Raw genomic sequence first — 14,756 nt, forward strand, 5'->3', positions numbered from 1 at the left:
CCCCCACCCCCGGCCCCTCCCCCCCCGCCGCCGCCAGCCCCCCGCCCCGCGGAGCGCACATCGCCCGAGGGGTGCCCGGGTACCCGGAGCAGGCTCCCCTCGCCTCTGCAGGCCGGTGTGGGTCTGCAGCGAGCTGGGGGAGCTTTGCCGGCCCGCACCGGCTCTGCGACCCGGACCGGAGGGGCGGGAGTGGGGGGCCGGGGGCTCAGGGGCTCTCCCTCTCCTCGCCTCCCCTCCGGCAGCGCTTAACGCAGGGCTGGCAGGCGGGCAGAGCTGCCCGGCTGCACCTCGCTTTGCTCCCTGCGCGGCAGCGCTCCTTAGCCGGCAGCAAATGGCAGCGGGTAACTTTATGGCAGGGTAAGCGTGTCGGGACCTGGCTACCTGAGTAAGGAAACGGCTTAAAAGGGTTAGAGAAAAACTAGCGACAGAATCCCACCGGCTTGCAGTGATAAGAGTGAAGGTTTTTGCCTACTTCTTTGCATGTCACATAGCGCTCTCAACCTTGATCCAGATGAGGGCTTGCAGGGCTACCTTGCCCCGGAGGGCAGGTGAGCTCTGAATCCTTCCTAGCCACCCTGGTAAAGCTGTATCTGCCTATCACGGCCTCACTTCCCAGGGAAATGGAGCTGTTCTAGTCTTAAAAGGTTGCCAGCCCTCTCCTGATATTGGCAAATGCACCCCTGGATGAAAGGCGTAGAATGATGCTTCCATCAAACGTTTTGTCTGTTCATGCCCAGCCTGCTTGCCTGGATATAGCTTCCCTCTCCATTCAAGCACCCCGAGCTTCACAGCCAGCACAGCAAGTTACTGTAACTTCACAGCAGAACTCTCAACTCTCTTGTTTCCTTACTGTCCACTTCCAGTGTGGATAAGGCAAGGCAGATCCCTATGGGGTGAAACAGGTATTGTCCAGCATTGACAAGTGGCCAGCCTGTGAGGGAGGTTTTTGTGAGCGCTTTGTCTCTAGAGAGAATTTGCCAGCAACAGTGGGTGTTCAGAGCCAACCGAACTCATCTTGGAGTTAGAAAACAGTAAAACTATTTCTTATTTAAAAACCCCAAACCCAAGAACCCTTTGAACCCTTCTAGTCGAGACCAAAAGAGGTGTTTTCTTTTTCTTTTCATCTAAGGAAATAAGGCTGAAGGAATGACATTGAGATGTCTAAATAGTGTCTGGCTCTTCTGTAACTTTTGACTATATTCACCTATTTTAACCAAATGTGTCAGACAGATAAAGGTCTCAAAAGCTGTATGTACCATCAGTTTCATGAAAACTGGTGTTTTCATGTAACAGTGTGATTAACAGACTATACTAATTGGTCCTACGAGCGAATGGCTTCAGCTTGTGCTCAGTGTTTATTAGGCAGCAGAGAGCCCACAAAGCATTAACTCCTGCGGTACAAATCTGTAGAATAATTGGCTTAATCAGCTCTACTGTGCATGGAACAATTTGTTTCAAATTTTGAAATGAGATAAGGAAGGTGTTTGTAAGCCTCAGAGTAAGACCAGAAATGTCCCCTTCCCAAATTATGGCCCCCAAATGGCCCCTTCCCTCTCCTACTGTAGGATGAAAGGGGTTCATGTGTTCGGATGTGCCTCATGCACTAGTTTTCCCTGGGTTTCAGCCTTGCTGAGAGCAGGGTGAGCCATAGACAAGCTCTCAGAGCCAGAGTGCTGGAGGGGCAGTGGCAGGAGAGATTGGTTCCCCATTAGTGATGCTGAGAGCTGACCCGGTTGGTGCCTGTACTGCCACTCCATGGTGCTCAGCGCCTGTTGCTGATCACCAAGCAAGGGGCACAGGAACACCAAAGGAATTCTTGTGCTGGGAGGGGAGTTGTCATTCCACCTTGCGTTGGGGTGACAGAAGAACACTGAATGCTGGGGCTTCCCCTCTTCCTTGTTGTGCTGGATGCCCTTTCTTGGGCAGGAAGCAACTTTGGGACTCATGGACGTGTTAGTCATGGTTAAACTTTCTCTGCCCCTGATTTCAAGTGGTATGGGTTTGAAAGTCCCTCCCCCAGTCTCAGAAAGGACAGGATTGCATTCTCAGATCATAGAACAGTTCCATCTCTCACATGTTTTTTAGGGTAAAGCTTGCTTAAACTTTGTTGGTACAAGCTTGCAGAGACACTTCCCCTGCAGCTGTGCTGAGCGTTGTATGACTGCATTCAATTTCAGCCTCCCTTTCCAATACAAATGCACTGATACGTAGCTACGAGGCACAGATTTGCAGTGGGAAATCCTAGTGCCTTTCTCCCTCCTTTCCACTTGAGCACTGGTCAGTCTTGGGCATGTTCATGAGGCTCACCCTGCATCCCTCCTTCCTCCTCCCCCCGCAGATGGGAGCTTCTCCCATTTATTAACTCATAGATGATATCACTGTTTAGACTGCCATAAAACTGATAGAAAAAGTCCTCCAATTTTGTTAATTTATGGTCCAGATCCTGCTGTGAATCTGGAGGAACTCTGCTCCCACTGATGAATTCATCTCTGCCCATCTGCCTGTGGGATCTGATTCTGGCTCATCACTTGGTAGAGGCACTTGGAAAAAAGGGTTTTCCCTCCTGAGGACAGGGTAATTTCACAGTGTTGTCTGGGGTTATAAGTGCTAGAGACAGTCATTGGTAAATGTGCAATGTATGCAGATCAGCTGCACCTTGAAAAGCTGCCTCTTTTCTCACCTTCCTAGACGGCAGTTTAGGGATTCCAAGCCTTTCCCTGCTCTTTAGCTCTCCATCTGCCTGTAAGGGAACTGGGTTTGGATGCTGCAAGTGCTCCTGTATGGCTAAATAAACAGGGCGGCAGATTGCCACGTGGGATCTAAAGCTCTGTCAGATATAGATCTAACCATCTACAGCATGAGCCAGACCTTATGGGTTAGGTGTATGAATTGAATTCCTCCCAGAGGCTAAAAACTACTCCACTAGGAAGTTGTTTAAAATCTTAGGCAGGTCCTTCTAGATTTCCAGTCAAGGCTTCTGTGTTTGTATTTTAGCGTGCATGGAGCTTTGAAGCTTACACACAGCGTGAGGACCTTATTTATGTGCACTTGGTTGCCAGCAATTAAGCTCTCCCATGGAGAAATCAGGCAGCAGGACCGTGGTGAGCGCCAGGCTGCTTTTCTCACTTCTGCATGTATATACATGGCTGATTTTTAGCCTAGGGGGCTAAATTCTGTCCCTAGTGATGCCAGTGACAAAACCCTCATCCAGTCTGGTGGTCCCTGATTAGTATATGGAGAGCGCACTGCCTGATAACTCTCCTTGATTGCCGTTACTTTGCCACGGGCTGGGACTTCAAAAGACTCCAAATCTCTCCTGCAAAACCACTGTGATCTCGCATCTCCGAGTCGCACCTCCTTGCGCGAATATCTTGGCTGGGAGTAAAGGTTGGCTGTAGTGGGGAAAGGTCAGCCGCTGGGCCCTGGGAAAGCCTGAAAGACTCAGGGCTTTTCTGTAGCCAGTAAGTCCCCCGTGAAAAGCCTGCACCTGAGCCGAGCCGTTTTGATCTGAACTCTTTGGAATTCATCTCTTTCTTCTGGCTACCTTCTAATTTGGCCTCGGGTCAAAATCATTTGACGAGAACAACACTGGGGACAAGTGCCCCCTCTTTTGGCCTTTATCTTGTCTAATTACCAGGAGCATCCCTGCACAATGGAGTGGCTCCTTATGCTAATCTCTTCTTCTTTACTTATCTCTATTTTCTCGCCCTCTTCTTTTGTCTTCCAAAATCCCACGCACCATTATTGAAAGACTGGGTACTGGGGTAAAAGGATTGTGCTGTGAGCTGTGGGCAAATGCTCTCCCAAAACTACAGCTTTTCTATTGCTTTTTTTTCACCTGCCTAGTTGCAGGGAGTTTCTGTCAGCCCAGGTCTCTGTATCTGTGTTGCTGACCAGGAGCAAGAGGGAGTAACGTGTCCTTTCTCTCCCCATGTCCCGCAGAGAAACCCGTCAGCCTGACTTACCGATGCCCCTGTCGATTCTACGAGAGCAACGTGGCAAGAGCCAACATTAAGCACCTCAAAATCCTCTCCACACCCAACTGCTCACTTCAGATTGTGTAAGTCTCTTAGTCTTTTCAGCTGGGTGCAAGTCTCAGGTGTCAAAAACAAGAGTCACACAGCTGGTTCCAGCTTAGGTGGCTGCAATTCGGTCTGTGTCCTGCCATGATTTCCAATTCACCGCTTCACCCCATGTGTCAGATACAGCTGGACCCTGCTTTACCCCACACATAGAAGCCCAGCTAGATGTTTCCCAGCTGTGTTCTACCTCTGTGATCTCCCTGTGACTATGTGATCCCATGTCCCATTCCCCCATGGGTATGTGAGCAGGAATGTCAGATAGGCTGTCCATTGCCTTGGACGTGGAACTTGACACCTTGAGGAAAAGACTTTACAGTGGTCTGAGTCTTCTAATGCTCCACTTCTCTACAGAGAGGAGCTAAACAAGCAAAAGGAATTCCTGGATTTCGTGTTGCCTCCACAGGAGGTACAGACCCTAAACATGTGCTGGCCTGATCTAGGGACACACTTACCAGGCAGTGACTGACTCCGGTAACTCACAGGTCACAGCAGGACAGAAATTATGGGTTTCTAATGGAAAATAACTCTTCATTTTTGCTGAAAAAGAAACACTGATTTTCAGGAAAAATGGGATTGTAGATTTGTGTGTGCATGTGTGTGTTCTTAGGAAGGTCTTTTTGGTTCATTTGTTCATGGGTGACCCCCTCCCTCCTCTCCCCAAATTCAAAATCTTCAGAAGAAAAAAAATAGCATTCATCTTTTCATTGCAAGGCAGCCTTACTACTATCAACCTCTGTTGATCTCTGTAAGAGGATCTCAGTGACTAGATTGGGTTTCTGTGCAGTGCTCCCATCACTAGGTCTGTCTTCGATCCATGTCGAGCTCTTCCAGTTGTAACTCAAATGCTGTAGAAATCCATTCCTTGTCATCCAAAATAGTTCCGCACACAGAAAACTGATGTGGTTTCATGAGATTTCTCAGGAATGTACAGATATATTGAAGAGCACGTATCCATTCATTAACCAGTTTTTAGTCATATGTTTTTTTTCTTTTTTAAACCACTCTGGGTAGATCATACACATTTTCTCATGTGTGATTCTGCCTTAGGATTTGGTGGAGGACAGTGAGAAAAATGTAAGCTTCAGCTGAGAAATAATTTCCTTTCACAAAAATGGCAAAACCAGCTGTGACTAACTCTGATCTCTACCTATAAACAGTTTTGGAGGCAAGCATCCAAAATGCAATAGCGTATGGATTTGTGCTCTGGGACTGTCAATGGATGTCATAAGGGTCCCAGCACTAAGGGTTTGTAGAGGATTTGGAATTTTCTGGAGTAGTTTCAAGAAAATGACAGGCATTTAAGACAGGATATAGTATACATTTTATCTCTTAATTAACGTGGGATCATAGTCATTGGAGATAGGTAAGAGCATGAAATGCAGAAACACAGACAACTCATGTTCTTACTCCTGACCCAAATGTGTTTGTTTGCAATGTGATTTAGTGGCACACAGAACACATGAACCTTTAAAAAATAACAAAGTAAAAAGTACCTTACTTTAAAAAGTGAGGTACTTAAAAACTTACCTCCAAATACTGCTGAAACATCATGAGTTCAAACTAAGTCTTTATCGAAACAGAAACTGAAATGGAATCAAAACTAACATACAAATTTCTCATCTCGATGGTTTTAAGCACACTGTGAATTTAGTGGATATGCATTATACAGTGAAGGTGTAAGTAACTTAAAAGCTACTGTTTTCAGGAATAGAGAATCTCAGTGAAATCATATTGTTTCAAGGAAAGATTTTGTATTTTTTTTTGCACAAGTGCATTCCCCTTTATGGTTGAGGGGAATTGTACCTGAACAAAAAGCCTAAGAGCAAGCTTTTGTCTTTGGTTCTATTGCAAGTCATCTCTCCAAATCCAGAAATCTCCTCTGTCAAAGTCTGCTTGTACAAAGCCCGCCCTAAATTCCCTGCTTTTCAGTACAGGGAAATAGGCATTTTTAGCATGCAATTAATTACATCCTAAAGCAGACACCTAAACCAGTTCAGATTAACACTCCATACAGTTACCTAGGTCTCTGCTGTGACTGTACAAGGAGCAGGACCTGACAGGCTCAGAAATAAATGTCTAAAACAAGCAGTGTCTTAATATTAGGATATTCCTAATGAGAGGAATTCCATTGCATGTGGCTGGAGGCTGGTTACGTGTTCTTTTGGTTCTGTACCCTGCGAGACCAGCTCAAGAGTTCCCAGGCATTGCTAACATCAGCAAATCCATTTTTACTCTCTGTTGGTATCACTTCACTGGAAATACTCCAGCTTGGCACTGCTGTAAGGGAAATATGAATTAGGCCCATTCATCTCTTTATTGGCGCAGGGCTTGCAAGACTGGATCTTCGATGTGTTTATGTTACAACTGTGTTGTTGCATAACTTCAGACCAGGAAGCCTTTTTGACCTGTTAATTCTTACGCCATAGTTTTATATTCTGCAGATTTAATTTTATAAAGTGGGGAACATTTTGGCTTCAATCCAGCAAAATGCTTAAACAAGTACTGAACTTATTCCTATGGGTATTTCCATGAAATTGCTGTTCTTGGCATTTTTGCATGGCAGGCAGACTATTTAAGGGGAAATTTCTGAGCAGCTGAGGCAGAGGCAGGTTGCTTTGGGGAAGCAAGGGGGAGGTCACAGCACTCTCGAGAGGCCCCAAGATCCCTGGAGGGTGAGACCTCTGATGCCGGTGAAAAGCTATTTGTACTGCTTCTGTATGAAAGATGCAGATAGCCCAAATGCCAAATTCACACAGAATTCAAACTAGCTAAACAGTCTGGTGTGGAAAGTGCGGCTTGGACATCCAGGAGAAACCCCTCAGGGGGTTTCTGCTTTTGTTTCCAGTGCTGAGTGAATACAGGAGGGAAAACTTGCCTCTGGCACTATGGTACTTCCAGTTGTCTTCCTGCCTGCAACCTGTTAGTTCAGTCTTGTATAAAACAAAAAGCTAAGGAGTGACGAGACCCTTTCAGAATGTCCAAGAGGTATGGTTTGGTGTCGGTCCTCAAAACCTGTGAAACTTCAGTTTTGGGTTGAATCTGAAAGCGGTTCTTAATTAATTCCTTGCAAAAATGACCTATATTTACCATATTAATATTTCCAAAAGAAATCTAGCTGTTGTTGCCACTGAACTGGCAGCCCAGCTGTGAATTGGAAAACTTAGATTTGAATTCTGTATCTGTCCAACCACCTCATGCATTCCAGTACAGACCATAAGAATCAGCATCAGAGGAGGCAGATAGTACCAGTGTGTTGTGGTTTAACCCCAGCCAGCAACTAAGCACCACGCAGCCGCTCACTCACTCCCCCCCCATCCAGTGGGATGGGGGAGAAAATCAGGAAAAGAAGTAAAACTCCTGGGTTGAGATAAGAACGATTTAATAGAACAGAAAAGAAGAGACTAATAATGATAATGATAACACTAATAAAATGACAACAGTAGTAATAAAAGGATTGAAATGTACAAATGATGCGCAGGGCAATTGCTCACCACCCGCCGACCGACACCCAGCCAGTCCCCAAGCGGCGAAAACCCCGCCCCCCACTTCCCAGTTCCTAAACTGGATGGGACGTCACATGGTATGGAATACACTGTTGTCCAGTTTGGGTCAGGTGCCCTGGCTGGGCATGAGAAGCTTAAAAATCCTTGACTATAGACGAAACACTACTGAGCAACAACTGAAAACATCAGTGTTATCAACATTCTTCACATACTGAACTCAAAACATAGCACTGTACCAGCTACTAGGAAGACAGCTAACTACATCCCAGCTGAAACCAGGACACAGTGCTTTGAAACCAGGGACATTTACAATAGGTGCCTTGAGGATGACGGGGATAACCCATCCTCTTCATGGGTTAACTGAGAGCAGCACTGACACCCAAAGAAAATAAGGCATCCAGGGTGGATGGTGGGTGTGGGCTGAGGAGCGTTGCACACTAGACTCACTCTGACTTTTCTCCTTTGGCAGTGCAAGGCTCAAGAGCAACAGCAAGCAAGTGTGCATTGATCCCAAGTTAAAGTGGATCCAGGAATATCTGGAGAAAGCTTTAAACAAGTAAGGCAAGAGACAAATGGACTTAACAGCTAACATCCCAAGTTATTAAAGGGTAGAACGTTAAGGGCTGGCTTTTACCATGTGGACAAAGCACTCGTGGAATCAGATATTGTTTTGAAGATGGGTTTGGAGTTGACCTAGTCTGTATAAAAACGACAGCTTCTAGTATATCCTAAATGTTAATCTAAGAATTTTGCCAGGGTTTGAGGCAAAACCTATCCTAATGAATCTGTTCTGGGGTCCCCAACTCATCCTCTTTTAAAAAAAGCCGTTCTCCCAAGGAAAATGCTTCCTTTATGTCCCCCCTTCCCCAAGCCAAACTACTTACTTCAGAATCTATATCGTTCCAGTTTCTTTGAAGCCCCTTCTCCATGTTACACTGGGGGTCTGTTTGCACAGGCAGCTGAGGCCTAGGGGGTCTTGGTGCTAAAAATTGTTTCTCTGCTGGCCAGTGTGGAGCGCTATTAATATCGGCCAAGGCAAGGTGCGCTGCCATGAATAAGGGTCTCCCAGAAGGCCAGAGGAACACCAGCCATACTTGGCAAATTCAGACTTTTAAAATCTATTTTTATTCCCCTTGAAAGTGGGTGATCATGGCTACTCTGAGGTGGACCCAACCTATCTCAGTTCAATTTTACCATGAGCAAGAGCAGCACAGAGAACATTTCTGTGTTGAGTTGCAGGGGAGGGCTCCAGCCTTCCTGGGATGGAAGATGAGACAAGTGATGGTACAAAGCATTTCCTTGCTTGCCCAGAGCCCTGGGCTGCAGTTGATCCAGCAGCGGCATTTTGGCCAACAAGCCTACCTGTGCACTCAGTATCCCTCCCACCCTTGCCACCACATTCCCACCCCTCAGTAACTGGCTGTAACCGTACTGAACCTTGCCCCCCCCTGCATCTGTAGGGTAAAGGCAGGGCTGGAATCCAGTCATTTGCAAAAGCAATGCATTCTTGGAGAAGGGTGGAGAAGGGTATGGCCCAGGGGCAGATGTGAGGCAGTATGGGTAGCTGAATGCCCTCCGCTGTTTGCTTTGTAAACGCATCTGCCAAACAAGAGGTAGAGTTAAAAAAAAAATAGTCATCTTTGTTCCCTTGTGTTTTTACAATAAGCAAGGGGAAAAATGCTACCAGAAGTAGAGAGATTCCTCCCTGTGTTCCTTTTGGGACCACACTGGGGCCAAGAGTGAGGAGGAGGAGGGAAGGGAGCCAGCTAAGAAACTGACTTTGATTCCAGCCCTGACAGCTCTTCCCATCTCATCCGATGCTCAGTGCCTTCTTGCTGCCAGCACTCAGCCCTCTTGTCCTTTGGGCAAATTCTCTGTAGAGGTAATCCAGGTTAACGCTGCCAGGATGACTTTGGATTTAGGGACAACTGAACCTAGGAGCAGGATGTGGCCCATGCTGTCTAGGGGCTCCAGCTACTTTGTTTTCCAACTTGGGAAAATCTTCAAGCCCCTGCCTAAGTTTCTGTTTGCTGTCATCCCCAATGAAGCCCTTGGTGCTGTTCGTAAGACCTGAAACTTAGGCGGCACTTAAGAAGTAGGGTTGGGCAAATGTGATTATGTGCTCAGGTCCTGCCTGTCTGCCTTAGGGGAACAACTCATCTGGAACATGTTCTGCTCTCACTTCCACTAGTGAAGATCTGGGGCCAGCTCTACTGAAACCAGTGAGCCTGTGCCTGATCTCCACCCAGATTCTGGGTTTTGTTTACCTAACACTAATCCAGAAGCAATTCTGCTAATTTGGTGGATTTCATCCTGGTTTACATTGAGTAACAGAAGAGAATTTGGTCCCAGCTCTATGAAATAAGATGACAGAAAGCATATATCTCCATCACCTAATCCTGTAATCATGGCTTGTTTTCATTTTCCAACTAGTAATGCTAGCACCAGTGGCATTTTCACGCTCTGCAGACAGTCAGAGCTCTGTCTGTAGCATTTTCACAAGGCATGTTTTTGATATATTTTAGTGCACAGCTTTGACTTCTTCAATGAAATGTACTTTGGAATATATTTATAGCGCATCAAACAATTCATATATTTGAATTGGAGCCATATGAATGTTGGTAGTTTAAAACACCGATATCCCTCTAAACTACTAACAGCTTGTAAAATAAATCTATATAGATCTATAAATGTTAATGTAGCTATCAATTTCAATCAGCCATATATTATATTTTTTCACTTGTACTGAAATTGTATGAAATGTGACATTACCCTATATGCACTAGCAATAAAATGGCTAATTGTTTCATGTTATGAAAACCCAATTGTACATGGGAATTTATTTTTCTGGAATAAAATCAATACGTTTTTTAGAAAGGGCTCTTGTAATTGCTTAAGTAAAATCCAAACTGTCAAGTCATCTTGATCTATACCAGTGCTTCAATACGAGAGTATCTTCTGTGTTATGATCTGCAGCTAAGGACAAGGAAAAGTTCATAGAATATAGTAGTCCAATACAGTTGATTGTGAAACCAGAGATGGTTTTTGGTAGGGAATTATTCTGCTCACTAATTCTGCTTAGTCTTTATTATTGCTTTATATTCATCACATCTCCATGTAATAGACACTTATGGGACATCGGTAAAATACATTCAGGCTGTCAGGAATCCAAATTCCTTAACTGGCTTTAAAAATCATTGTGCAGCTGCTGTGGCCACCATCATTCAACATTCATCCATTTTATAGACAAGGGGCAAATCAGTCCTTTCTTGAAATAGCTAACAAATCCTTTATCGCTTCCAGGCAATTCCAGTCATCATTTACAGCACATTGACTGCCTTTCCCTTCTCCCTTCACACAAGGATATGCAAAATCAGGCCCTTGCGGAGTTAACAGAGCCCAAAATAAACAGAGACCAGCTTGTCCACTGTCATGTTAACCTAGTCCTACCTCAGAACTTCCCTCAGTCTGAGATGCTGGAGTCCATTAAGCTCAGCGGCTACTGCTGGCACAGACGAGAGAGCTGATGGATCTGGAGAAGATAACAAAGTCAAATAGGAAAAACCTTTCCCTTGAGCCCCCTGGGAGAAAGGAGGGGAAACTCCCAACTTCTAGGGGCTGGCTGTGATGGGAGCCAAACCCTGCTGCTGTCTTCCTACATGGTGTTTGTAAACCCCGGTGTGGCAGCTCTTCCTAATTTCTGACCTCATTTGCAATAAGGGCTGAAGTACAAGACGCTAGAACAACTACCTCCCGGCACTCCACTGTGCCGGGTGAATGCCCCACATGGTGGGGGATGATGTAGGCGGCTATCTTTACAGCCTTGCTTTAAGGCACCGAATGCCCACAAATCCCGTAGAGTAGCTGCTGGTTCTTGTTGATGTCAGTGGGAATGCTGGGTGGGAAGCCAGAAATCCAGCCCCCCTCTGCTCTGCTTTCATTGTACCTCAGTGGCTACCATGTGGATGGTGAGGCTCCTGGCTGACAAGTTCTGGCAGGTGTTTAGGGGGGGCTTTGGTGTTTTGGGAGAAAGAATTGTTCTGACCTCAGAATTTGCAAATGTCCTGTCACCAGGGCACTTTCATTTGCCTAGCATTCCTCTGAGGCAGAGGGTATATGAAAGGGGATGTTATCATCATTTGCACCCTGCCAGCAAAATGTGAAGGGACCATAGGATAAATGTGAATAAGGCCTTTGTATATGGATAATTTATGGCAGTCTTTTTGTATTTTTCTTTTAATTTAGACCACGTCATCGCACTCATAAAAAAAAGCAACAGAAGAAACGGGGCCCACTCTGCCCTTCCCGTGCAACATCAGTAAAGTCTCCAGGGAGAAAGAATGGTAGGAGGCATTAGTTTCTGAGCTGGGATACCTCAGGTTCAAGTCCCTGCTCTTCCACTGACCATCCTATGTGACCTTGGGCAAATATATTAGCCTATCCAGACCTCCATTTTTTTTCCCATATTTGTTGAGGGTAACATCTGTACCTTCCCTGCAAAGGAGTATTATATAGAAAAAAACTCTTCAAACAGGGGGAAAGTTCAGCCACAACAGAGGTGGGAAAATTTTGCCATTGTAGAAAATGGACACCCAAAGAGGCCAAAAGAACCCTGAAGCAAAGCCAAAGTAAAAAACAGGGTAAAGGTTTGGAAGCCCTATTTCTTTTGGCTGGCCATATTCCTCCAATACCAAACTGACAGAGTTAAACTATAAATAAAGCTGTGAATTTGTCACTGGTGGTTTTTAACAACACATGCAGCACTGGGTGGTGACAACATAATTTGGTGCATTGGTGACTGGTTGACACCTCTCCTATGGGAGATGCTAGGCAAGTCCCAGAGAACCCTGTTACATATGTCAATGCTCTGGATGTCCCAGTTGTGTTTTTCCTACCAGGTGTGTCCTGCCTTTCTGCACCAAAAGAAGTAGGGTTACTAGTGTGGGATATTGGCAAAGATATCTTCAAAGAGGAAAATTTTGCTCATGGCTTAGTCATCCTCTCTATGCCTGGATGAGTTTTGCGAGGCTACCTTCACTGAGAGTAGTCACAACTGTCTCTGGCTGTGTCACACAGTCTTAGTTGTCCAGCAGACATTGAAAGGGATGTTTGTTCTGATCCTGTAGATGAGAAAAAACATCCTGGGACATCAGGGTTTTTGAATACCTGGTATTCACCCTCTGACACTTATAACTCAGCCTTCGTGACCTCGTCTAGCTTGCAAAAGGCCGATCAGCCTGGAGCAGGAGTCAGGGTCACTTCAGACAAAACCTGGAGGCCACCAGCACAGATTGGCTCCTTGTTCTGAGTGAACCCTGCACACAATACCCTTACACTTTGCTGTGATGCCTAACCCACCACTCCCTCTGGGTACCATCCTCAACACTGAGCATGGGAGACTCAATTTGTCTGCCTCCTACCCTGAGATCCCTACCCCTGCACTTAACGCCTCACACATCTACTGTGCAGCATGTGGGTGCTCGCCCTCCCCGTCGTGCCACCTTCACTGGGCAGCTGGTCACCACAAGCTGTGACGTGCTACCCAACTGCTCACGGCAGGTGAGGTCCCAGAGCTGGGAGGCCATGGGGATGGGTCCTGGCTGGGCAGCACACTTGGAGACCTCTGCTCTCCAGCCACACCACGGTGGGAGCTGAACACCAAGTGCAGAGCATGGGCTGTCCTCTGTGTTCCTCCATCCTCACAGAGACCTGGCACCCTGTGGAGCTGCAGTCCATGATCTCCAGCAGAGCTGTGGGGTAGGGGCAGGTAGAAGAGGTATTCCCAGTGCCACTTGCTGCACTACTGGGGCTGCTCACAAATGATTAATCCCTCCTTTCCCTGGTTTTTTTTTGGTTGTTTTTTTTTTTTTCCCTGAGTCTCTTTGCCCACTGATAATTCTCTGCTCTGGCTTTCAAGTCCAGAATAAGCTTCTTTGCCAACCTTCCTCCTATGTTAGCTCTGAACACCTTACTAACTGTGATGAGCACAACCTGCCCAAAATAACTCCCATTGCTGGGTTTGCCCTGCTGGGACCCAGTAGCTCCTTGTGGAGAACTTCCCCCAAAATGTTTGCCAAATACTAGTTGGAGGGGCTGCAAAAGAAATGCTTTTGGGTTAGCCCAGATGCAGATTTGCTATTTGACTAGGCCTGATATCAAAGCTTTTGCAACTGAAACAAACCTTAATAGTGTTTCACTCTGTTCTTCATCAACAGGAGGTTCAAGATGTAAGAGGCAAGCATTGTAAGCCGTCTACAGGATTTCTTACTGTAGGACCCAGAGAGCAGATAACCAGTATTAGGGAATGAATACATTTCACTGTTATCATGCAGCACAAAAGCAACGCTTCATGCATTTCCAAAGGTTTTTTTTTGTTTCGGATTTTGTTGTGGGGTTGGGTTTTGTTTTTGGTTTTTTTTGCACAAATTGGCTTGCTTTCACAGTGCTATTTTTATATAGTAAGATGTAACTATTTGAGAAAAATATGTTTTTATACAGGTTGGTTTATTACCTAGCACTGAGGGCAGATATGAATTTAAACTAACCCTATGTTATTATATAATATTTTACTTCCTTTGTTATGTAGAGGTCCTGCTTTATTTAACTTTCTTTTGGTTCATGCAAGTCTCCTGGAGTTTTAAACTTAGAAGGACATGAACTGTACAGTGCAATGATCTTGTGTAAGTAGTGGAGGAACTCCTTGCCTCCAGAAGTCATCGAGGCCAAGAACATAGGAAGGCTAAAAAGCATCAGACATTGATGAAAGTGAACAGCATTACCATGGGTGGCACTTATAGGTATTCTGGGTGAGGGATTAAACTCAGGGCTACAGGGCTAAAACTCTTCGCTGAGCTTTGGTGAAAGCTGCGAGCAGCTGGGTCAATGCACATCTGGTATTGCAAGGTGCTAGTACTTGGTTTGTAGTAGTTGTGTGTGTTAGGAGCCACAACACTTATTTGATGTCACCTGGCATTTCCTATGTTCCTGTGTTTCTGATGACAAATTTTAGCACAAAAAGGAATGGGTTATTAAAGGTCTAACCACACAATCATGTTGCAAGTTGCTGGAGGAGTCAGATATGCTGCCACGCAGGTGTCTCTTCCCACCCATCCACAGGAGATGGCTTCAGCTCGCCTGCCTTGCTTTGCACTGAAGTAGGCGGAGATGCATT

The 14,756-nt window shown here is 45.7% G+C and overlaps 1 protein-coding gene across 1 annotated transcript in view; it reads left to right on the forward strand.

The window, feature by feature from the left end:
• The window catches only part of CXCL12 (chemokine (C-X-C motif) ligand 12), a 15,891-nt gene extending 1,445 nt beyond the window's left edge, over nucleotides 1-14,446 (forward strand). Inside the window, exons 2-5 of the mRNA XM_010563466.1 lie at nucleotides 3,943-4,060; nucleotides 8,055-8,141; nucleotides 11,831-11,928; nucleotides 13,801-14,446. Coding sequence (XP_010561768.1) covers nucleotides 3,943-4,060; nucleotides 8,055-8,141; nucleotides 11,831-11,928; nucleotides 13,801-13,832 — 335 coding nt within the window. The 3' untranslated portion in view covers nucleotides 13,833-14,446. The remainder of the gene's footprint in view (nucleotides 1-3,942; nucleotides 4,061-8,054; nucleotides 8,142-11,830; nucleotides 11,929-13,800) is intronic.
• The last annotated feature ends 310 nt before the right edge of the window (nucleotides 14,447-14,756 follow it).

The sequence above is a fragment of the Haliaeetus leucocephalus genome, unplaced genomic scaffold, assembly GCF_000737465.1.
Source record: "Haliaeetus leucocephalus isolate CR32 unplaced genomic scaffold, Haliaeetus_leucocephalus-4.0 Scaffold168, whole genome shotgun sequence".
NCBI lineage: Eukaryota > Metazoa > Chordata > Aves > Accipitriformes > Accipitridae > Haliaeetus > Haliaeetus leucocephalus.